The 25,382-nt window shown below is 45.9% G+C and overlaps 1 protein-coding gene across 2 annotated transcripts in view; it reads right to left on the reverse strand.

The window, feature by feature from the left end:
• Positions 1 to 10,353: 10,353 nt before the first annotated feature.
• The window catches only part of FTO (FTO alpha-ketoglutarate dependent dioxygenase), a 439,075-nt gene continuing 424,046 nt past the window's right edge, over positions 10,354 to 25,382 (reverse strand). Inside the window, exon 9 of one of the 2 annotated variants that reach the window (XM_055412757.2) lies at positions 10,354 to 10,900. In XM_055412757.2, coding sequence (XP_055268732.1) covers positions 10,747 to 10,900 — 154 coding nt within the window. In that variant the 3' untranslated portion in view covers positions 10,354 to 10,746. The remainder of the gene's footprint in view (positions 10,901 to 25,382) is intronic. The other variant, XM_088830202.1, reaches the window with a different exon arrangement.

Here is a 25,382-nt window from a genome sequence, read left to right on the forward strand (position 1 = left end):
TCCTGAGAAATCTGTATGCAAGCCAAGAAGCAACAGTTAGAACTGGACATGGAACAAGAGAACTGGCTCCAAATGGGGTAAGGAGTATGTCAAGGCTTTATATTGTCACCCTGCTTATTTAACTTATATGCAGAGTACATCATGTGAAATGCCGGGCTGGATGAAGCACAAGCTGGAATCAAGATTGCCTGGAAGAAATATCAATAACCTCAGATACGCAGATGATACCAACCTTATGGCAGAAAGCTAAGAGGAACTGAAGAGCCTCTTGATGAAATTGAAAGAGGAGCATGAAAAAGTTGCCTTAAAACTCAACATTCAGAAAACTAAGATCATGGCATCTGGTCCCATCATTTCATGGCAAATAGATGGGAAAACAGTGAGAGACTTTATTGTTTTGGGCTCCAAAATCACTGCAGTTGGTGACTGCAGCCACAAAATTAAAAGACGCTTACTCCTTGGAAGAAAATTTATGACCAACCTAGGCAGCATATTAAAAAGCAGAGATATTACTTTACCAACAAAGGTCCATCTAGTCAAAGCTATGATTTTTCCAGTAGTCATGTATGGATGTGAGAGTTGGACTATAAGAAAGCTGAGTGCCAAAGAATTGATGCTTTTGATGCTTTTTCTTCAACACCACAGTTTGGTTTTGGAGAAGACTCTTAAGAGTCCCTTGTACTGCAAAGAGATCCAACCAGTCCATCCTAAAGGAAATCAGTCCTGAATATCCATTGGAAGGATGATGCTGAAGCTGAAACTCCAATACTTTGGTCACCTGATATGAAGAACTGACTCATTGGAAAAGACCGTGATGCTGGGAAAGATTGAGGGCAGGAGGAGAAGAGGGCAACAGAGGATGAGATGGTTGGATGGCGTCACTGACACGATGGACATGAGTTTGATTAGGCTCTGGGAGTTGGTGATGGCCAGGGAAGCCGGGTGTGCTGCAGTTCATGGGGTCACAAAATTTCGGACATGACTGAGCGAGTGAGCTGAACTATTTTCTAGACTTCACAAAATTTCTCCCCTCTGGGCTGCAATTGGAGGGGTAGGCTAATCTTGTCCTTGTTCTTATTCCCCATATCTCAGGTTTATTGGGGAGGTGAATTTAAGAAAGCCCGTATCGGACTTCTCTGGTGGCCCAGTGATTGAGATTCCACCCGCCAGTGCAGGGGACACAGGTTTGATCCCTGATCCAGGAAGATTCTAGTAGTGCACCAAAACTACTGAGCCCATGTGCCCTAGAGCCCATGCTCCACAACAAGAGAAGCCCCACAGTGAGGAGCCCACAAACCGTGATGCCAGACCAGCCCCGCTCACCGCAGCTAGAGAAAGCTCACGTGCAGCCACGAAGACCCAGCACCGGCACCTCCGAAAAGAATGCTCACATTCTTTCTGAATCTCAAGATATACCAGAAGCTTACTTAACTTATACGCAGAGGACATCATGAGGAACGCTGGGCTGGAGGAAGCACAAGCTGGAATCAAGATTGCCGGGAGAAATATCAATAACCTCAGATATGCAGATGACACCACCCTTATGCCAGAAAGTGAAGAGGAACTAAAAAGCCTCTTGAGGAAAGTGAAAGAGGAGAGTGAAAAGGTTGGCTTGAAGCTCAACATTCAGAAAACAAAGATCATGGCATCTGGTCCCATCACTTTATGGGAAATAGATGGGGAAACAGTGGAAACAGTGTCAGACTTTATTTTGGGGGGCTCCAAAATCACTGCGGATGCTGATTGCAGCCATGAAAGTAAAAGATGCTTACTCCTTGGAAGGAAAGTTATGACCAACCTGGACAGCATATTAAAAAGCAGAGACATTACTTTGCCGACAAAGGTCCATCTAGTCAAGGCTATGGTTTTTCCCGTGGTCATGTATGGATGTGAGAGTTGGACTGTGAAGAAAGCTGATTGCCAAAGAATTGATGCTTTTGAACTGTGGTGCTGGAGAAGACTCTTGAGAGTCCCTTGGACTGCAAGGAGATCCAACCAGTCCATCCTAAGGGAGATCAGTCCTGGGTGTTCATTGGAAGGACTGATGCTGAAGCTGAAGCTCCAATACTTTGGCCACCTCATGCGAAGAGCTGACTCATTTGAAAAGACCCTGATGCTGGGTAAGATTGAGGGCAGAAGGAGAAGGGGATGACAGAGGATGATGTGCTTGGATGGCATCACCGACTCAATGGACATGAGTTTGGGTGGGCTCCGGGAGTTGGTGTTGGACAGAGCAGCCTGGCGTGCTGCAGCTCATGGGGTTGCAAAGAGTCAGACACAACTGAGCGACTGTACTGAACCAGAAACTTGAAAACCCACTTCTGTAATTCTTAAATAACTTAATTTCTTTCATCCAGGCTTTAATCGCCTCATCTGTAAAACAGGTACAACATATGAAAACTTTTCTTTGGGATACATGTCTTGCTCCTTTGACTAAAATACTCTTTTATTCTTGAAAGAGAAGAACTGAAATTAAAGTCCCGAAGTGGCGTCCAACTCTTTGCAACCCCATGGACTGTAGCCTACCAGGCTCCTCTGTGTATGGGATTCTCCAGGCAAGAGTACTGGAATGGATTGCCATGCCCTCCTCCCGACCAAGGGATCGAACCCATGTCTTTTATGTCTCCTGCACTGGCTGATGGGTTCTTATCTTTAGCGCCATCTGGGAGCCAGATGACCCCTAGCACAGAGTCTGGTATTTAGGAAGGAATCGGTGAGTGTTTGTTAGAAGAATCCATTTTGGCTAAGGAAGGGTCAATCTACCAAGAATTGGTGGTATCTGCTGCCTCTGCCCCAGCAAGGATGCCCCTAACTCGGCCACACTTCTGTTGCTTTGTGCTGGATACACACTTTCGTCAGCCCAAGGCTGTCAAGTTCACTTCGATTTTGGCCTCGACTGGGGCTTCATGCTTTCAGAAAAATTTCCCCCACTGCCTTTCACGTGAGATCCCTGGCAGGGATGGGTTCTCCCATTCTGCACGCCCAGCTCACTTAGTGGGCTCAAAGAAATGGGAGAAAGCTCGGGAAAGGAAAAAAATAAAAAACAACTCAACTCAGTCTAAACCTTGGGAAATCTACCAGGGTCTGCATTTCTTTAAAAACTATACACAGGCATTTCTGGTCGAAGTGAAACCATGCTTGTCACAGAGGACTGGAGACAGCCAATGAAGCCTTAGTCATACACAGTTAGTTTCAAACTGATGTTGCCGCTCACAGGGAGGAATCAATGTACAGTATATTAAAAACAATCACTGTGGCCTTTAAATGATCCAATAGTTTAGCTTTGAATGCATTCAAGCTAATGGGGGCTTTAATGGCTTCTGACAGATCATTCCATTGATCAAGAGGCATGTATGAAATAACACTGCCTACTAAACTCTGTTTTGATTTTGAGAAAAGAAAACTAAACGTCCATGGTAAACAGGGCTTGATTGTTCAGTGTTCACCAAGAGCCCTCTCGGCCTGACCCTGGTCGGGAGCAGAGGCGGGAAAGACAATGGGAATCCTATATACCTGGCTTGCCTCTCTCTGGGCTCTAATCAAGGGGTAATCAACTGGAAATCTCTGTCTGAAGAGCAGGGGGGCGGGGGCGGGAGGGTGACCAGGGGTACCGTTCTCTGAGTTGGATGAGTTACGAGCTGGAGCTCGAGTTGCCCTGAGAAACTGACTCAGCCCTTTTGGGGCTCTGAGGTTGGTAGGTTAACTGCACTTGCTCCAAAGTGGAAAAACTCAATTCCCTGTTTGAAAAGATAAAAGCATTTTAAGCTGGGAATGGCCAATTTGCAAAGAAACAAATGAATGTCTGCTCTCTGTATCTCTGTGTCCCGAGGACCCAAGATTATTTTAGCAAGGACTGAACAGTTCTTCACTCTGGAAAGGTGTTTTCTCGGAGTTCGTGGTGTCTGAAAAAGTTTTAAAAGCGGCCTTAACAGTATTTTTCAAGACTGTTTTTGTGAAAGTGCAGCCACGCTCTGGCTGTTTGCTGTGGTCTCAAAAGGGAGTTGTAGGTCACTAAGTGTCAAACTGGCTTTGCCTGATCAGAAGTGATAAACATACACAAACTCTGCCATTATGCATCCAAATGAAACTGATCTCACAAAATAAATAATAAGAATCCTCCTTCTTTGGATTTGCCTAGCGCTTTGCTGTTTATAGGCTTCCCTGGTGGCTGAGACAGTAAAGGATCTGCCGGCAATGCAGGAGATCCGGGTTTGATCCCTGGGTCAGGAAGATATCCTGGAGAAGGGAATGGCAACCCACTCCAGTATTCTTGCCTAGGAAAACCTAAGGACGGAGGAGTCTGATGGGCCACTCTGTGGGATCACAAACAGTCAAACATGACTGAGCAACTAACATTTGGTATTTACAACGTTCTTCCAAACATTGTCTCTGGCGCGAGAGGTGCTGGCCTCATAGCGCTGGTGAAGTTTCCTGTCGGTTTCCTGTATATCCTCTGACTCTCTGTCTCAGAAGCTGGGAAGGGGAAGCAGGGTACCTTTGAGACCCCGGCCCCACTAAAGGGTGGCTAACCTATGGTCTCTGTTGAATATTGAATATGAGAGCCGGGATCAGCTTCCTGCGGCAGTCATTAACCAAGCAGTCTGGGATGGTTTCGAGCACACAGAGTCTGGAACCACTGGGCTTTTCCTAAAATTCCCGGAGAATGGCCTTCACCTTTTGGTCCCCATCTGTGGCAGCACTGTCCTAAGCCAGCACTTCCCATCCTTCAGCAGGAAGCTCCAGCACTTTACCAGATTAAAAACAACGGGAAAACCCACATGCTAGAAGCACTTATTTGTATTGGTGCCATGTTTAGTCAGTGGCTTTTGTAAAATTGATGAATTTTGTCTAAAGGCAAGTGCAGACAGGCAAACAGATCTGTATCTGCTGTTATCCATTTAGCTTGACACACATGTGCAGCGGAACTATTTTACCTCAATTCTTTCAGGACTGATGAAAAGAAAATGCAAGCAAAAGTCACGAACTGCATCATTGGAAAAGAATCACTGAATCTAATGCTGGGAGTTAATTAATGCTTCCTTCCCCTGGCAAGAGATGGACTCTGGTACTTAGACATGCAGAGTCAATAAACAATTGTTGAACACAGATCATCCATTAAAAGGTGATGGCGAGAATTTTTAAAGCAGATCTAAAATTGCAAGGGGGTGACCTAATCCCGTTGTAGTAATGGGGAGTACGAGGGAATCATTTTTCAGAGCATCTCATTTATAAAAAGGTCCACACCATCTGCCGAGAGGAAAAAAAAAAGTGGAAGCTGGGAGAGGAAAATGGGATAGAATGGGATGGTAACATATTGCTCTGGTACTAAGTAGGAGACACTGTGAACCACTACGGTGGCAGGGCAGCTTAACCAGCTAGGCGTTACAGAAACAAAGAATGGATCACAGGGGGGTCAAGGGATTTGCCCCAGTCATGAAGCGACAACTGTTATCACAAGAAACTGGGATCATAATTATTAGAGCTGGCATGTCACTGAAGACCCAGCCAGGCCGTGTGCACACCAACATCTTAAGTCTTCACGACAACCTCAGCTGGTAGATATACTACTATTGTTCCCATTTTGCAGATAAGAAAACAAAGTTTTGAAAGGGAGGCTAGCCTTAGGAATACACACAGAATCAGGACTCTGCAACCAAAAGACTCTCCTGACATCCAGGAATCAGAAGATTCTGAAACTCTGACCCATGCTGACCGGATACAGAGCAGGGGTGTTGAGAGGACGGGTGTGCAACCACGGGAAGAGGATCTGGGGGCTCCCTGTGAGCCAGTCTCTATTTTTATAACGCCGAGCTGGTTGGGCTGTCCCGTCCCCACAATGGTTCACGCTGTATCTCCTACTTAGTTCCAGAACAATATGTTACCATCACATTTGATACCTAGACAATAGGCTTCCTGGGTGCAAAGTGGTAAAGAACCTGCCTGCCAGTGCAAGAGACTCAAGAGACATGGGTTTGATCCCTGGGTTGGGAAGATCCCCTGGAGGAGGGCATGGCAGCCCACTCCAGTGTTCTTGCTGGAGAATCCCATGGACAGAGGAGCCTGGCAGGCTACAGTCCATGGGGTTGCAAAGAGTTAGACACGCCCGTGACTGCACAACAGCAACCTGGATAATATTAGTAAACTGTATTGCCTTGACAGGTTGCGGGGAGAAAGGAAGGGGCTGGGCGGAAGGTTGGTGGGTCAGCCCTGCTCAGGAGTCAGGCTGGGGTGAGGCTACGGCACCGGGTCTGGGGGTGCTCACCCAATCTCCTCGTTAATGAGGGACTCGGGACCTGAGAGAGCCAGGTGTACCCCTTTTCCTGATAATCCCTACAACCAGCCCCCCAGATGCAGCAGCAGCCCCGGGAACCCGGGCATCCTGCGGGAAGTCATCCCTGGCTGCCGGCTCCTTCCTCCCCCACCCCTACTTCTCCCCGTCCTCACCCCAGCCTTTTAAAACTGCCCGGCTCTCCCTGCAGCCACGATCATTACAGCACTCCTGGGCCTTCCCTCCCCCTTTATGGTTGTCAAATTGATTTCACCACTGCCATACCTATGGCTCCCAATGAAACTTAATTAAAAATACCATTTAATCACAAAGTAACAAAGGCAAACTGGATAAACGGCATTACCACTTCAGCTCATTTTAATCCGCACTGCTCCTCGGTCCTTCTCAATCTGTTTGGATGAGAATTGCCTTTTCAAATAAGAATCCCCACCCCCCGCCCCGTCTTCCATGGGCTTGCCTCTGACAGATTTCCAAAATAAACAGTATTTAGCGTGGCATAGATCCAAATGTATGCAATTTGCCCAGTGGTAAAAATCAGCCTTAACTAGATCAGTGAAGAAAAAAAAAAATGTTGCTTTCCAAAATACTTTCCCTGGAAATACACACCAAAAAACTACTCAATGTGGTGTGTCCATTTAATAGAGTGATGGAATCTCATTTCTAACACCCCTCGGTTTGGTTAGTGATGGATTTGGAAGCTCATTACTAAAATTGTGTCACAAACCATGCCACGACCATCTCCCCCATCTCCCTCTTCTCTCTAGTGAACTCCCCTGAGCAGAGGCTGCCTGTGAAAGCAGGGTGCAGGGGGTGCAGTGGACACAAAGTTGTGGGCACTGCTGGAAGTGAAGCAACAGGAGAATGGGGTGCTGCCTCCTGCTCTTGGAGGAGCTGGCAGGACATCTTCTCCACCTGGCCCCAAGAATCAGGAAATTCCTGGTTAGAAAGCCGTGCCTTTGGACGGAGACCCTTCGGAATCCAGAGAGCAACCAGGCAATGATCTGGAAGCGTGAGACTTACACCAATGACCCCCAGCCTCCTGTACAGAGCCTTCCATGTTTCTTGGGCACTTGACAATCACATTCAAACATTGGTCCCGCCTCTGCCCCACCTGCATCTCCTTCCCTCCTTGGCCTTGTTTCTCTGCTTCAGCCGTCGTGGTCCTTTTGCTTCCTTGATCTTCCCACTCTAAGCACCTTCCAGCCTCGGGGCCTTCGTACCTACTGTTCCCTTTCCTGGGAAGCTCTCCCCCCATCACCCCCTTTCCTGGACTTCCTAAGCCAAGCCACCGTTCCTCAGTCCCCAGCTATGCTCTGTCCCCTTGCCTTATGGATTTCCATCCTGGTATTGAAAATGACTGGAAACCATCTTGTTGTTTATTTGCATTGTTGTTGCTTCCCCACTATAGAGTTAAGTTCCTACTGGGGTCACCACATCCCCCGCTCCAGCATGGGGGTTGGTACACGGGAGTCCTTGGAAGGCAGGGACCTCCCTGGATGCCCAGGGCTCACCACGCCCCTGAGGTGCAGTAGGTGGTCAAGAAACATCTGTGGGAAGGGAAAGTCAGTAGCATCTTAGCAGAAAGGGACCTGTCTCTTCAGATAACTTTTTGATGATAGCTGGGCCTGGAGGATGGGAAGCCTTACAGGTAGCAGTGAGGACCGCTGACCAAAGGTGGTCCCAGGGCAAAGCTTCCTCCCCACCCCCACTACCCACATGGCCCATGTCCCCGGAAAAGTCCTGCAGGAGTTCATGGGGGAGGAGAAGGAACTGAGTTGATTGTCAGCTTAGTGTCCCCAGCCACCCCTTTTCTTATCATCTCTTGACCTTCCCCCTTCCACCTGTCTGAAACCTACCCTACCCCTCTCTGAGAGCAAGCATAGGTAATCCTCAAACACACTGAGCTCAAGCTCATTGAAAGCCACCACTTCTGAGAAAACATGATCTCACCTGGTTTGGAGAAGGCAATGGCAACCCACTCCAGTACTCTTGCCTGGAGAATCCCAGGGATGGAGGAGCCTGGCAGGCTGCCGTCTATGGGGTCACAGAGTCAGACACGACTGAAGCGACTTAGCACCAGCAGCAGCAGCTGGAACTGGTTTCTCCAACACTGGCTGTTTCCCCACCTGAAAGACCCTGGGCACACTCTTCACTTGCACCCCACCCCCAGCCCCGCCCCAGCTGGGCCCAGGAAGCATGCTTGCCTGCACCTGTGAAAGGAGAACTAGAGCAGGCACTCTCTTGGTTTCTTATCTCATCCTTTCAATACTTTTATTGTTTATGCGTGTTTTATGATGTACATGGCATATTAGTACAAGCAGTCCACAACAACAGCTGGACAGTAACACACACATATTGGGGTAAGCACACAACTTTATTATTTATTTCTACTCTAGGGGTGCAAGCAAGCAGGTGCTGATGTGAAGGGGAAAAGATGGTCAGATTCACAATAAATGGTAACTGGGAGCGACGGGGGCCATGGAGGGTTCATGTACCACCTAAGAGGATGCTACCTAGCTCTCTGCCACGTCAGGATGGAGGCTGCTGGATGCTCTCAATTTTAAAAAGGATGCACACATCTTTATGTTGTATGAAATCTTCCATTTTTAACTACTGGCTCCTCATGAACTATGACAAGGAACAAACTTTCCAGGGGGTGAAATAAAACACGAAGCTGTGTGGTCCCGAGGCTGCCCTGCACACCCTGCCTCCATGATTTCATCTTTCCCGCAACCATAAGAGGGAGCACTTCATCTTTTACCGATGAGGAGACTGAGACTTAAGGGCATCAGGGAACTCATCGAAGATTTGAGAGTCTCAAGATGGTGAAACCCTGCCTGCCTTGTGTGATGTGATCTCTCTGAGGTTAACTCCGTAGAAATGAGCCCATACCTTGAACCGGTGAAGATTCTGATGGTGGGAGAGTTTAGTTCTCAGGGTACCTCTGAATGGGTAAAAAAGCTCCTCGGCTTCCCAAATACTGCAAATGACAAGAGAAGGCGACAGACTGGGGAGAGGGGCTGACTAGTCTTGTGATTTCTGGGGCCACCATAGGGTGAGAGCCAGGCCTGAAAGGGAGAGGTGGGTTCATGGCATCATGAGAAACTGGCGCCAAAATTGAGGAAGGGAGGGGGAAATGCCTACAGCAGGTCAGCTTACTGATATATAATATTTTACTAATATTTACTGCATGTTTAACTACGTACCAGAGGTTCTAAATCTGTAGCTAGGTTATTTCATTTCATCTTCACCTTGGGAATCGGTGTGCCTGTAGTATCCCCATTATACAGATGAGGAAACCGAGGCACAGTCACACGTCAAAGATCACAAGCCAGTGGGCATTTGCATCTAGACACTCGAAAAACCAAAGCCCAAGTTCTAATCTCTTTCTCATCTCTCTGGTGCTCCAGCATCATCAGGATGGGGCACTAGGGTTCTTCAAGCCTCAATCCTAGCCATTATGTGCGAATGGAGGAATTAAAGGAAAACAAATATGTACTGAGTTGGTTAAACCCAAGAAGCAATGTAAATAGTTTTGTCTCTTTCACTAGATCAGAGGAACTTCCTAAAGACAGGATGTCAGTTTTATTTTAATCTTCAACACTGCTCTATTCCTGTGTGCAGAGTACAAGGCTCACAACCTTGGCTGTCTTAGAGAAGGGAAAGAGGCTACTTTCCAACGAGGCATTGCTCTTTTCGTTTATTTTGCCGGTGGGGAGAGCAGCTACAGAGAACTGGCAGACAGATTCTCTCTCTCTCAAACTTTTGACAGAAGTGTCGTCTCGGAGGGCTTTCTAGAATGATGCAAATGTTCTGTGTCCAATACAGTAGTTCCTGGCCACACCTGGCTACTAAGCACTTGCAACGTGGCTTGTGCAACTGAAGAACTGAATTTTTCATTACAATTAAAATGGAATTTAAATGGTAGAAGCCCCATCTACCTAGTGGCTACCATACTGGACCGCAGAGCCTCTGAAGGGTGTGTTGAGAAAATGGGCTAAATTCGGTCTTTTCCTCCATGACTTGAGAGATCCCCTGTAGAGGCTCTACAAAGGCTTGGGAAAGGGGAGAGTAGGTTAGGTTCTACCAAAGGCTGGGTTCATCCTGGTCACTCCCCAGGCCTCAGGAGTGGAATGGCTTGCATTAAAAATCCAAGTGGGGAATAGTTTTGTTTTGTTTTTTTTTGGGGGGGTATGACATTTTTTGGGTATTTTTCATTTAATACCAAATCACTATAACACTGTGTCATTTTCAAACATTTTAATCCTCATGGGTTCCACTCCCTAATTGTTCCCAACTGGAAATGATTTCCAAGGCCATTCTCTATCATCTCAACAATTTCTACAAACTCAAGGCCAAGTCTACCCCATGCTGCCCTTGCCTAAGCCCATGACAGGGCTGGAGAAGAGGAATTGAAAATGGCCTTTCCTCCTCCACCTGAGAACTGTGCTCTGTCTCTAGGGCCTGATTTCCAGAAGCAGACCTCTGAGTTCAGAAACGATCTCTGTGAGGTCAAATGGCAGAGGCATCGAAGGATCACCCTTTTCCCAGTACGGCCGGCATTCTGGCTTCTGATCAGCGGGTAAAGTTCGGGCAATTCGAGACTGGCACCTGGAAAAGTAAGAACAGGCAGTTAATTCCTGGGAAGAGAGGACTGCAAGACCCATACTTAGGCAACTTGGGGCAAGCTTGGCAATCCGCTGTGATGGTGGTGATGAGGAGGAAGGAAAGACGAGTTTGGGAGGCAGAAAGCAGGTGTGTGTATAAGAAGGAAGAACTGTTCTTGATGAGGCTGGAACCTTTTTATTTCAGTTTTCAGATTTGTATTATCTCTCAAGGCTTTGTAGAAGCCAATCATGGGGGGAAATTCAGTTACTCTGCCTTTAAAATGGTGAATTATTTTTTCATTATCTCAACTGTTATTTAAAGTGTGTGATTAAGCCATTATCAGATTTAAATGTTTGTGGGATTTCCATGTATTACTAGATTACTGGGAAAGATTAAATTGAATTTACTGCATTAAAACGTCCAAGAATAGATTAAACAATATTACAGACTGGGATTGACTTCGGAGATCCTGGAGATTTACAAGTGTCCCAGCTTGCTGTGCTCGGAAAAAGGCACTCCAAGGAGAGACCAATTTATAAGGATATATGCAAATAGAGGTTAATAATCATTTCCACTGATGAATAGGTGGGGAAAACTTCCACAAAATTAAATTAAGAGGCTAGTGAGAGTGACTCCCTAAGGAAAACACTTAAATCACGGTTTTTATTAAATGGATTATTCATCAATAGTAGAGAAATTAATTATCATATGCAACTAAATTATAGCCTCGGAGGAAAAAAGTTGGGGCCACATTGTCACACCTTGGCAGGCAGCTACCTCTCCAAGAGACCAGCTTACTGGAAATTCGTCTGGGAAAACTTGGTGGCTTTCGCTTTATGTATCCGAGAAATGAGGATCAGAGAGAAGAAAACACAGATTGCAATAAGAAACGAACAATTTCTCTGTTCTCTTGGAGCATGTGGCAGGGACAGTGCGTGCCCCCAGAAAGAATTACTCTTGAGTACATCTGGGAGATCTGCCTGGTCCTCTCCCACACAACCCCTACCTTCTCAGCCTTATCCTTTAAATCAATTAAAAAAGTGGCCCTACCCATCCATCATGTGCCTTCCGTGTAGGACTAACTATGAAGAGATCAAAGAATGGACCATCCCGACCCTATTTCCAAGCCTTGATGGTCGAGAAGGCTCCTAACTAAAAGACATCTTCTCCTCTGGGGAATTATTAATGGTGAGGGGATCCCCATGGGAAAACATACTTCAACTTTACACCTATTTTCTCGGGTGGTTAATTGCTCCACCGGCATTCTGTGCACTCAATCCGTCGTACATTACACATAACATTCCAATATATCTTCAGCTCTCCGCATCGGGCCCTGATAATAGCGTCTGTTAACATGCACTAAGTACTATTATGTAGCACATCACTTCATAAATAATAAGATTAGCTGACCTCAGGGCCCCAAGAAGAGTAATGTGTTTAAATGTTCTCATTATTTATTTAAAACAAGAATTAAAGCAACAGAAGCTGCTTTTGACAATCCTCTTAGCATAAATATTAAACTGTTTGCACTGATAAGCCCACACAGCACCGAAGAACAGAGGCGCGTTCTACAGACTACTTAATAATAATAGGTGTTTGAGACACTGCCGCTCACTTCAGTTCTAGAGATATAGTCTCTAAATCACATGAAAGGGATGGGGGAGAAATTAATATTCAAGGGAAGCTGCGACTAATTACAAAGGAACTCTGCAAAGCTTTTTAAATTGCGCTGTCTCTCGGCCTCAGAATCAGAGAGTAAGGCTCAATTTACCAGAGAGGGAGAGTTACTCCAAATTGAGCACTTCCATCTCAGGCAGGGAAATGATCTCTGCACACATTATCCTGGTTGGCAGATTAAAGGGCTATGATAAGTGCTGATCCACCTTGGCTAGTGTAAGGTTTGTCCAAAGTCAATAGAGATGCTTTTTCACCTGTCAAATGGGTTTGGCCCCCTCATTTTGAGAAAGTATTAGAAATACAAACACCTGCTGCAGAAGTTTGCTGACACTGTACTGCACATGTCCGAAGCCCATCCAGTTTTCTTCTGGGTGAAGTTGCTCTGATTTTCTACTATTGTTCTTCTGATGGAAGAGCTGACTGACGTGGGGCCTACCTCCTTCTCATGCTGGTCCTGAGAGGCTAGGAGCTGTGTATACCCACTGCCTCCCTCTGGACTAGAGACAGAACCCCTTGCTGGGGCTCTTCAGGGCCTTAATTCAGATCTTTCAAGATCACTTTATTTTTTTCAATATTCATTTATTTGGCGGTGTTGGGTCTTGGTTGCGGCACTCAAGATCTTCATTGCGTCATGTGGGATATTTCATTGCAGGGTAAGGACCCTCTAGTTGTGGCCCACGGGCTCCCGTAGTTTAGAGTTCATTACTTTAGGGTTTAGTTGCTCCGAGGCATGTGGGATCTTAGCTCCCAGACCAGAGAACAAACCTGCATCCTCTGCACTGGGAGTGCAGTCTTAACCACAGGACCACCAGGGAAGTCCCCTCAAGAGCACTTTAAAGATCTTCCTTTAGGGACTTCCCTGGTGGTCCAGTGGCTCAGACTCCATGCTCTCCATGCAGGGGACCCGAGTTCGACCCTTGGTTGGGGAACTAGGTTCCACACGCCACACTAAGAGTTTGCAAGCTGCAAAACAAAAACAAAACTCTTCTTTAATGCTCAGCGCTCCTTCCAGTTTGTCAATGATGACTGGGCTCCGCAGAGGGCTTGCTGTTGAGGTCATGGATCCACCTACGAGAAAGGACAGTCAGCCCCGACTCAAATCATACTGTCCGCTTCAACACCATGCCAGACAGTGGGACTGAAAAAGAAAGGCTTGAGAATGACTTGAAAGCGTATCTTCCTATAGTCACTCAGTTGCGTCCGACTCTTTGCGACTGCATGGACTGTAACCCACCAGCCTCCTCTGTCCATGGGGATTCTCCAGGCAAGAATACTGGAGTGGGTTGCCATGCTCTCCTCCAGGCAATCTTCCCGACCCAGGGATCGAACCCACATCTCCCCCATTTCAGGTGGATTCTTTACTGTCTGAGCCACCAGGGAAGCCCAAGAATACTGGAGCGGGTAGCCTATCCCTTCTCCAGGGTATCTTCCTGACCCAGGAATTGACCAGGGTCTCCTGCACTGCGGGCAGATTCTTTACCAGCTGAGCTCCCAGGGAAGCTCCTGCTCAAACCATGCATTCAGTCTCTCTTCCATCCTAATTTCCTAAGATGGGGAAGCACAGTGCTGAAGGTGTCCTCTGGACACAGGGCATTGCCGCTTCCCTGGGGCCTGACATCTTGAGTACCCTAAACTCACCAAACCTCAGTTTCTCACTTGTCACATGAGAATAACGATGATGACAATGAGACTACCTTATGTATGGGCTTGTTGTGAAAGTTATAGGGATTAACACATGTGAAGTACTTAACACACCGCCTGGCACATTATTACTAAATACTATGGGAGGCCTGGCGAGCTGCGATTCATGGGGTCGCAAAGAGTCAGACATGACTGAGCGACTGAACTGAACTGTCACTACTGTTACTTCTCCTACCAGTAGTGAACTGGTATCTCCAGTGATGACAGGAGATGCCAACGAGGGGGCTGCCTGTTGCTCCTCTGACCGTCCCCTCCCTTCAACGAACTGAGTGGGGTGGCCTCTGGATTGGCTCTTTGTGGGGGAAACTGGAGAGCCAGAGCAACTCTTTCTGGCTTGAATCAGATGAAGCCTGAGGCTGAATCCTAGCACAATGTGACATTCCAGGATGCCAAGGCTTATGTATGCAAGCTGCTGCAACTCTCCAGTGACAGGCTAAACTACTCAGACTCAGGAAAGACTTAGCGGTTGCTCCTGAAGACCCAGAATTCTTAATAAGCACTGTCGTTGGACTACTTCAGCGGCAGTTGTTTCAGACTGACTTGGCATTTCCAGGAAATGAAGTTGGATGGTTTCTCACTGTGCATACTCTGTGGTTCTTGCAAAATCAAGGGGCCCTGAGCTCTCTTCAGCAATGATTTAGGAATCCTGACAGTGGTGAACATTGGCTGTCTTGTGTCTATTCCCATCTTTGCCACAAAGAAGATTCTAATTTGCCTATGGAGAATTTGTCCCGTTCCTATGCTTGGCCATGTGGTTTGAGTGGAATTGGTTCCATCTCTTATAGACATGACTCCCCTGGTGGCTCAGAGGGCAAAAGCGTCTGCCTACAACTCAGGAGACCTCGGTTTGATCCCTGGGTCAGGAAGATCCCCTGGAGAAGGATATGGCAACCCAGTCCAGTACTCTTGCCTTGAAAATCCCATGGACGGAGGTGCCTGGTAGGCTACACAGTCCATGGGGTCGCAAAGAGTCGGACACGATTGAGCAACTTCACTTTCTTTCTTTCCTTACAGACAGAGGAGAGAAGCTAAATAGTAAGAAACTCAGCTAAACAGTAAGAAAGTTACAGTTTCCCCTTTCCACCTTGTACTCTCTACTCCCATCCTTAAAAAAAATCCTCTTTTGAATGCTTTAGGTTAACAAATAAACTTAGATCTACTTAGAAAAGAAAGAAAGTGATGTAGCTCAGTTGTGCCCGACTCTGCAACCCCGTGGACTGTAGCCCACCAGGCTCCTCCATCCAAGAGATTTTTCAGGCAAGAATACTGGAATGGGTTGCCATTTCCTTTTCCAGGGGATCTTCCCGACCCGGGTCTCCTGCACTGCAGGCGGATTCTTTACCATCCCCGCCCACAGGTGTAACTCATGCAGGGCCCCACTGCTCGCTGATTTCCCCCAGGGCTACACTTCCATCTGGATCATCAGGACGGCGGCTACATTAGGGAGCACTGGTCGCCATGCTGAAATTAACCACTTTAGCTAAAGTGTGTGTTAATTATGGGTATGCAAGCAGTCAATAAAAGGTTAATGCAAGAGTCAGAGGATAAATTTCTTCCCTTATTGCATCACTTCACAGACTAAATGACTAACATTATACTTTGTGTTTTTAATCAATAGGTTTTACAGTAATGTGCTGGCCATTGATTTTAAGAAAACATGTAAGGTCTTCCTCCTCATCCTTACATTTTGCGACAAATAAAGAAGGACAGGTAACATTTCCGTTAAGTATGCTTGATGAAATGACAAGATTTCAGGAGGAATGGTTCCTGCTAAAAGATGGACTGGGATAAAGCAAGCATAAAAAAATAAAAAAGAAGTACCAGAAACTAGAACTTGATGGATTAAATATTACCAAGCACAGGCCTTGAGGAGACAAGGAAAACAAACTCCTAAGAGATAATTCTTTAATGTGAAAGAAGAGAGTAACTGCTGATAAAGTAAGTGCATTCTGTATATTGTTTGAACGTCCTGAAGAGTCTTAACACGCAGCACTGATGTGCTCAGTTTTCACAATAACCTGAGAGAGGAAGAGGCTGGTATTTGAACCATGTTTCACAAGAGAGCTGCCTCACCCAAGGTTAATTCAATGGCAGGTGGGAGAGCAGGGGGTGGGCAGACCCTAGACATTTGGTAGGCCGCCCTTTCTACCATGTTCCATCTTTCTCATGGATTCCCATTTGGACCAAAGTGGGCCCTATCCCCTGATTCCTTGGCTATTCTCACCAAATTTAGGTATTCAGGAGATTCCAAACCATTTCAGGGGAACGAAAGGAGCAAAATGTTTTTGTCATGTTTCTAAAATAATAATTACAGCAAATGAACTGATAAAACTTTCTTCTTTTCATTCTAATGACTTTGCGGTTCTCATAGCATAAGTATCTTTTGTCTATAGACGTAAAAGATACACGTTCATCTTTTGACAGAGCTTTCCTTTCTTTTGGCCATGGTTTGTGGCATGTGGGATCTTAGTTCCCCAAACAGGGATGACTGCATGCCCCCTGCGGTAGGAGTGTGACGTCTTCACCACTGGGCCACCAGAAAAGTCCCACACCTTTATCTTTTACAAGCCTAAACTACTTCTAATTACACAGTTATCCCCAGGTATAGACAGACATCCCCAGGTATATAGAGTCATCCCCCAGTATTTTTGGGGAACTGATTCCAGAATCCCCTGCTTGGGTACCAAAATCCATGAATGTTCATATCCCTTTCAGCTGGCCCTCCATATCCTCAGGTGATGTATCCAGATATAGAGGTCTGACTGTTTATTTATTTTCAAAAAATCCATGTATCAGGGAATCTTCTTAGTTCAAATCTATTCAAGGGTCAACTGTGTTCCTGAGGTGACCCTGAGAAAAATTTCCTGAACCCTTAGTTTCCTCAACTGTTATGTGAAGTCCATGTTTTCCTGCTTCACTGGACTATGTGAAGATAAAAATTAAACAATGTATATAAAAGTCCTTTAAAATATGTTGACTACTGCACAAATGTTGAATTACACCTCCATAGTCCGTTCCAACTTCCCAGGTGGCTCAGCGGTAAAGAATCTGCCTGCCAAGAAGGAGACACAGGTTTGATCCCTGCGTTGGGAAGATCCTCTGGAGAATGAAATGGCAACCCACTCCAGTATACTTGCCTGGCAAATGCCATGGACAGAGAAGCCTAGCAGGCTACAGTCCATGGGGTTGCAAAAGAGTTGGACACGACTTAGCGACTGAACAACAATAACAGCCCTTTCCAATGTGACACAAGTTCTATTTATAAAATACAGCTCAGGCAACATTGGCTGGGAGGCCTGTAATGCTTTAAAATGCTTGGGGAAAAAATGAATAAACTATGTGCATCCAGACAATGAAATATAATGTAGCCATTAAAAAGAAAGCATCCAAAAAAAAAAAAAGCTAGTGGAAGGACATCACACTTCTAAAGACTAGAACAATTTAGACTCACAGCTTCATCAGAAAATACCCAAGGACTAAAAAAAGTGCACTCTTCTCCAAGTCAGAGTTTTTTTCTGGAATTTTCATTCAGGCTGAGGAGCTGAGCGTCCTTCTGATTCAAATCAAACAGAAGACTTTTTCAGGATATCGGCCACATCAGAATACATTCATTCCCTCAAACAGTGTCAACCAGCACCAAAGTTTAAGAGGCTTCACTAGAAAATCCTGACGTGTCACATCAAATCGATTAATACATTTAACCTGCAAAACCCAACTGCCAGGACCAGCATGAAAAAAGTGGGAAGTAAAAATGTAAAGGAGTAACAATTTCTTCAATGGCTTCTATTCTCCAAGCCAGGCTTCAGCAATACATGAACTGTGAACTTCCAGATGTTCAAGCTTGTTTTAGAAAAGGTAGAGGAACCAGAGATCAAATTGCCAACATCCACTGGATCATCGGAAAAGCAAGAGAGTTCCAGAAAAACATCTATTTCTGCTTTATTGACTACAGCAAAGCCTTTGACTGTGTGGATCACAATAAACTGTGGAACATTCTGAAAGAGATGGGAATACCAGACCACCTGACCTGCCTCTTGAGAAACCTATATGCAGGTCAGGAAGCAACAGTTAGAACTGGACATGGAACAACAGGCTGGTTCCAAATAGAAAAAGGAGTACGTCAAGGCTGTATATTGTCACCCTGCTTATTTAACTTCTATGCAGAGTACATCATGAGGAACGCTAGGCTGGAAGAAGCACAAGCTGGAATCAAGATTGCTGGGAGAAATATCAATAACCTCAGATATGCAGATGATACCACCCTTATGGGAGAAATTAAATAGGAACTAAAAGCCTCTTGATGAAAGTGAAAGAGGAGAGTGAAAAAGTTGGATTAAAGCTCAACATTCAGAAAACTAAGATCATGGCATCTGGTCCCATCACTTCATGGTAAATAGATGGGGGAACAGTGGAAACAGTGTCAGACTTTATTTTTGGGGGCTCCAAAATCACTGCAGATGGTGACTGCAGCCATGAAATTAAAAGACGCTTACTCCGTGGAAGGAAAGTTATGACCAACCTAGATAGCACATTAAAAAGCAGAGACATTACTTTGCCAACAAAGGTCCGTCTAGTCAAGGCTATGGTTTTTCCAGTGGTCATGTATGGATTGAGAGTTGGACTGTGAAGAAAGCTGAGCGCCAAAAAATTGATGCTTTTGAACTGTGGTGCTGGAGAAGACTCTTGAGAGACCTTTGGACTGCAAGGAGATCCAACCAGTCCATTCTAGAGGAGATCAGTCCTGGGTGTTCATTGGAAGGACTGATGGCTGAAGCTGAAACTCTAATACTTTGGCCACCTCATGTGAAGAGTTGATTCCTTGGAAAAGACTGTGATGCTGGGAGGGATTGGGGGCAGGATGAGAAGGGGATGACAGAGGATGAGGTGGCTGGATGGCATCACCGACTCAATGGACATGAGTTTGGGTAAACTCCGGGAGTTGGTGATGGACAGGGAGGCCTGGCATGCTGCGATTCATGGGGTCGCAAAGATTTGGACACGACTGAGTGACTGAACTGAACTGAACTGAATGAACTGATGCTTTGGATGGAGCTCAGACCAATCCAGGACCTTGAATGCTCTCTGTTCTTAGTCTCCCCAGGCCAAGTAGAATAGAAACATCTCGCCAGGCAGAGTAATTCCAGTGTTTAAAGACAAGCAGTACTTTACCTGTGGGCTTCCTTGGTGGCTCAGTGGTAAAGAATCTGCAATGTGGAAGATACAGGTTCAATCCTTGGGTGAGAATCCCAGGGACGGGGGAGCCTGGCAGGCTACAGCCCACGGGGTTGCGAAGTTGGACATGACCTAGGGAGTTAACAACAACTCTGATGCTGTACTGTTGTCTCATTGGGAGGGGTAGGGAATAACCCAAGCAAAGCCCAACTGCTGTAAATATTAACAGCTGTGTTTTCCACATTTGTTTGGAACTCAACATTTTCTATGTAAACAATGGTTCTCATATTTCCTAATTCTTCTCCTCAACACCAATATTACCTATAATTTCTCTGAAATATAATATTAATATATTATGTAGCCCAGTAACCATAAATAGCAGGATGTCAGAATTCCAACTTGGGAGCCAAAAAGAAATTTCCTTTGACCAGGTCCAGGTTTCTGGTCCACCTGGTGTATGGAACCAGGGCTTCGTCCCACTCTGGATCACTGAAAGAGCCCCTGTGACCTGTGGCAAAGGTTCCACCAAAGAAGAGAAGCACTGGGGTGAGGGATACAGTGCTCAGATAGTACCTCCAAGAGGTCAGGAGGGGAAAAGGCAAGGTCCCAAGACCTCTTGCTGGTATAAAAATCAGTGATACTTTTTGGCAGTGGAATGGCTTACTGAGCCATTTAATAAGCCTTAAAGGCATCTCTGTTCTTTCTTTCGGGCTTCCCTGGTGGCTCAGAGGTTAAAGCTTCTGCCTCCAATGCGGGAGACCCGGGTTCGATCCCTGGGTCGGGAAGATCCCCTGGAGAAGGACGGTAACCCACTCCAGTATTCTTGCCTGGAGAACCCCATGGACGGAGAAGCCTGGTAGGCTACAGTCCACGGGGTCGCATAGAGTCGGACACGACTGAGTGACGGGACGGACGGACGGTTCTTTCTTTCAGGGCCCAGGAGGATGGCACATGCTTTTCCCTTCTACAGTACAATCTGCTGCCTCCTCTAGGGTTTCCTCCCAACCCACATGATTATACTGTGTAATCCTGCCATCTCCTTACCCTTCTGCCCTTACGAGTTTTTCAGAGGTTCTGTTGCTATGGGAGATCCTATAAAGAAATTCTATTTCATGCCACTGCTTCCCTGATGGCATCTCCTCTCAGACCAAAGGAATAGTAATAATAGTAATAGAAGCATTAAACATAGCCAATCATATACACTGGGCTTCCCTGGTGGCTCAGATGGTAAAGAATCTGCCTGCAGTGTGGGAGATGTGGGTTTGATTCCTGGGTCGGGAAGATCCCCTGGAGAAGGGAACGGCCACCCACTCCAGTATTCTGGCCTGGAGAATTCCATGGACTGTATAGTCCACGGGGTCGCAAAGAGTCAGACACGACTGAGCGAGTAAAACACACACACAATCATACACACTAAGCGTCAGGCACTGTGAGAAGTGAAAGTGAGCCCCCTTCTCCAGCGGATCTTCCCGACCCAGGGATCGAACCCACATCTCCCACACTGCAGGCAGGTTCTTTACCAACAGAGACACCAGGGAAGCCCAGACACTGTGTAAGTCCTCTTATTAAATGCATGTCCTCAAACAGAAGTAGAGATACAGAAGATTAACTAACTTGTCCAAGATTTCACAGCTCAAGAAAGGACAGAGTCAGGATTTGGCAAAATTGTCTGATTCCTAATCTCCAGCTCTTTGTAATATTCTAAAATATAGACATCAAAAGAATCATTTTGGATCCTGGTTTTAAAAAAGTTTCCCGAAGGCACCTAGCCCCAAGCTAGCCTCCCCAGAGGAAGGTCCTGTCCATGTGAATTTCTGCATATGACTCTTCAGACTGCGTCAGTCTGCGAAAACACACACCATCTTAACCTGCCACAAAGGACCACAAAGATGCTGAAGGTCATATGTGGGGGGTGGGGGGAGGGACACGAGGGTTTCTTTGGGTCCACAGAGAACTCACATTAAATTCATCTCCATTTCAGAGGATACCAGACTTAGTATTGGTTCCTGAAGACCTGCAACTTGGCCCCCTAGGCAGGCAACCAACTGGTGACTTCTCAGGGTCCAGCACAGAGAACAGGCCTCCTGGACTCCTTCCCCTTACTTCGGGGACTCCGTCAGGCTCATGGAACCACTTAATATGTGAGACTGCTTGGCCCACCACTGGGGTGTAAGCCCAGGAGGCGGAGGGTAGAAAACAATTTTATCCCCAGCTTCATTTGTCGGCTTGTCAGTTACATAATGAGAGTGATGAATGGGCTACCTTGACAGCCGAACGTTTAGGAGCTGCTGACCTTTGATCTCTGGTCACACGATAGGGTCATCTGAAACTGGCATGACTTCTACCTGGCTGAGGGTAACAATATAAAGGTCAAATCGGCTGGACGATTATATGAATCAGGTCTGAGGCAGCTTGGTTAGGAGTTTTAAGAGAGGCCGGGTTGGGTTCCCCAGCACACAAAGCTATGGAACCACTGCAGAACTGTGCTCAACAAAAGATATACAATTTCAAAGCAGTCTAGAGTAACTTTCCTTGCAAGGGAATAGAATGAACTCATTATTTTTAAAGGGCAACAATGAAAACAAACACTTTGGAAGAAAATATATTCTGCCAGTGATTCTGCCATTGGGAGGGAAAGCATACAGCCCTATGACTTAATGAGTGATATTAATGCTATACCTGCAGCATGGCAGAAGGTCCGATTTGATGCAATTACTGGAACAAAATCCCCACGGGGTAGTATCAAGCCCTCCTTTCAGCCATAGAATACGGTCTCTCCTCCATCCTCTGTCAGCACCGTACCCCACAAAGGGCCATGATTGACAAAAGATAACCCTTTCCAAATTTCATGACTTCCCCCATTGCCTGAAACTTAAGTAAAGTTTGCATGGGACAGTCTCAAACTTCAGAAAGCTCCCAGAATAACTTACGATCAGAAATTCAAGGCAGCTGTGATTTTCAGATGCACTGTAACGTTTTTTAAAAAATGCTTCTTCTTGCAAACCTGAAGATTTTTGCTTTTTGACTATTTGGTTAAATTCCATTTACTCAGCATCAGATAACAGCTGTCACAGAGATAATGAATATAGTTATGAAAATGAAAGCTAAGGGGTCAAAGCCATCGATTTTCAGGATCTAGAAACTTCATAACCCATGGAAGAAGCAGACATTACAGAGGAGTCTGGTTTACATCAAGAGCTTGTTTCCTACAAAGGATTTTCCCCTGCAAAGTCAAAGACCGACAGACAGACGGCCACTGCCGCATAACCCGCTCATACTCTTGAGAGATGAGCAAAGCAAAGGACAATGGCTTACAGCATAAAAGGCCAGCTGTTCTGACTTTGGAATGCTCATTTGAGTTGTAAGCTGTGAAATAAATTTGAGTTGATGGTTCTCCCATCTGCTCACCTGTCAGTCTCTTTCCACTGGGCTGCTGTTTTTAGAAATACTTGCGAGTAACCTGCTTAATTGGTTTTTGGAGGCCGAGAAGCGTCTCCCAAGTTTATTTTAACCTTATGCCGAACGAGAGGCTAACTGGGCCTTTGTTCCTCTTCTCTCCTTTAAGAACATTCGTTAACAGGTCGAGAGCACTTACACAGAACTCTCGGTGGAGCCCCAAACCGACAGTGGGGCAGGGGAAGGCAGTCTAGGTGTGGAATGAGAAAATGGCGCGCTGAAACAGAATGCCAATTAATCAGGGATATCCCATGGACAGAGGAGCCTGGCGGGCTAGAGTCCATGGGGTCACAAAGTTCGGAGACGACTGAGCGACCAACACACACACATCCCAGTCTTTTGACGAATCTATGCTTTACACCCATTTACGAGCTGAGTCCTGGTGCTTCCTGGTGGTCCAGTGGTTAAAGATTTGGCCTTCCAATTCAGAGGGTGCGGGTTCTATCCTTGGTTGGGGAGTTAAGACCCCACATGCCTTACACCCCCAAAAATAAAATATAAGACAGGAGCAAAACAAATTCAATAAAGAATTAAAAAAAAAAAACAAACTGAGTCCAAGTCAAAATTCTTACAATGGTCCTCAAGTCCCTACATGACCTACCCCTTCCCCACCCCTACTCCTGGTCTCTCCTTCCACTTGTCCCATTATTCTCTTTGATCCAGTCCTTCTGGCTTATTTGCTCATGGAGAGTCGGACACGACTGAGCGACTGAACTGAACTGAACTGAACAGGCAAAGAACACTCTCAGATATTTGAATCTGCTGTTTCTTCAGCTTTGAAAACACTTTCCCTAAAATATCCATGTGGTTCATTCCCCTGTTCCTTCAGATCATCGATTAAACATGATCCAATGATCAAGGCCTTCCTAGATTGCCCCATGGAAAACAGCAGCATCTCCCCTTCCTCTGTATCCAACCCTGTGCTCCCCACTCCCCATCTTCTTTTCCTGCCCCATTTTCTGCTCCACAACACTTGATACCATGTGTGTGTGTGTGTAAGCTCCCTGAAGGCAGGAATTTTGTTTTACTCATTGCTATATCCTCCGAGCCTAAAGCACAGTTTGGCACATTGTACCCACAATAAATGGGCTTTCCCAGGCAGTGCAGTGGTAAACAATCCACCTGCTAATTAGCAGGAGATGCAAGAGACGCGGGTTTGATTCCGAGGTTGGGAAGAGACCCTGGAGGAGGAAATGGCAGTTACAGTAAATAGGGGTGGGATGTACAGATGATGGAAAGCAACTCGCATCACGGGAACATCCCAACTGTACAGAGATGAACTCATCTCTCTGTGAAAGCACCCATTTTATGATGATGACAGTAAAAGTACAAGGCATAATCAGAGGAGGAATAATGATAATATCTTACTACCCATGGACAAGGAGGATCAGAGCGGAGGAAAAAATATTGGTCTGGAAACTCAAGACCCAGCTCTACCACTAACCTATCCTGAGACCGTGGGCAAAACCTTGACTTTCTGGCCACTGGTACTCAGATCTGTAAAATGAAGGGCTGGGTTAGACAATCCCTAAGGTTCTTCCCATCTTTAAAAAAATTGGGATTTTATATAAAAATATATTTAACGGTATTTAATTTATTTATTTTTGGTGGTGGCGGGTCTTAGTTGCAGCGTGCAGGGTCTTTGTTATGGCACGTGGACTTCTCTCGAATTGTAAGCTCTTGCGCTCAGGAGTTGCAGCATGTGGGCTTAGCTGCCTACACTGCATGTGGGATCTGAGACTCGAACCTGTGTCCCCTACATTGGAAGGCGGATTCTCAACCACTGGACCACCAGGGAAGTTCGTCCCTATATATAAATACTATGGTTTACCTCCACATACCTTCTCTCAAGTGACCCTCACTACTAGGATAGGAAATAAAGGTGCTGGCCCAGTTGGAGAGATTAGGACGTGGAGGCCTTGCTCGAGGTCACATGGCTGGTAAGTCACGTAGCTGGGACTGAAATTTAGGTGATTTGCTAGTTCAGCATTTTTCTAGGAAACCTCACTTCTCCTGGTGGAATTGGAAGTACTACCGCTCACTGTTACTCTGATTCAGAAACTATTTTTGCCCACAAATTCTCATTCCCTCAAGGTTACACATGTGGATCACAGACTACACTGGACACTATTCTACGCTAGCCCAAGAATCCACAGATTCCCTAAGCTGCCATTTCATTTCAAGATTAGAGATAATAAACAGCTCCCGCCACCTATGGGTGTTTTATGACAGGAATAAAACTATATTTCAGTGGAGCTCTTCAGTAGAACGGCAAGAAGTCCAAGCAACTGCAGCATCAAGACTTCTATGCTAATAAGGCCCCAAACTCCAAAGATGTCAGAAATGTCCTCATCTTACAGCCAAAGCAAATCTGCGTTTTATATCCCTAGGAACTGAATGATGTTTCTGCAGCTAATGTTTAGAAATTAAACTTGCTTTTACCCACATAAATAGCTATGCTCCTGGGTTCAGTGATCAA

Source organism: Moschus berezovskii, chromosome 22 (assembly GCF_049115385.1).
Source record: "Moschus berezovskii isolate FMDL1 chromosome 22, NW_MosBer_1.0, whole genome shotgun sequence".
NCBI lineage: Eukaryota > Metazoa > Chordata > Mammalia > Artiodactyla > Moschidae > Moschus > Moschus berezovskii.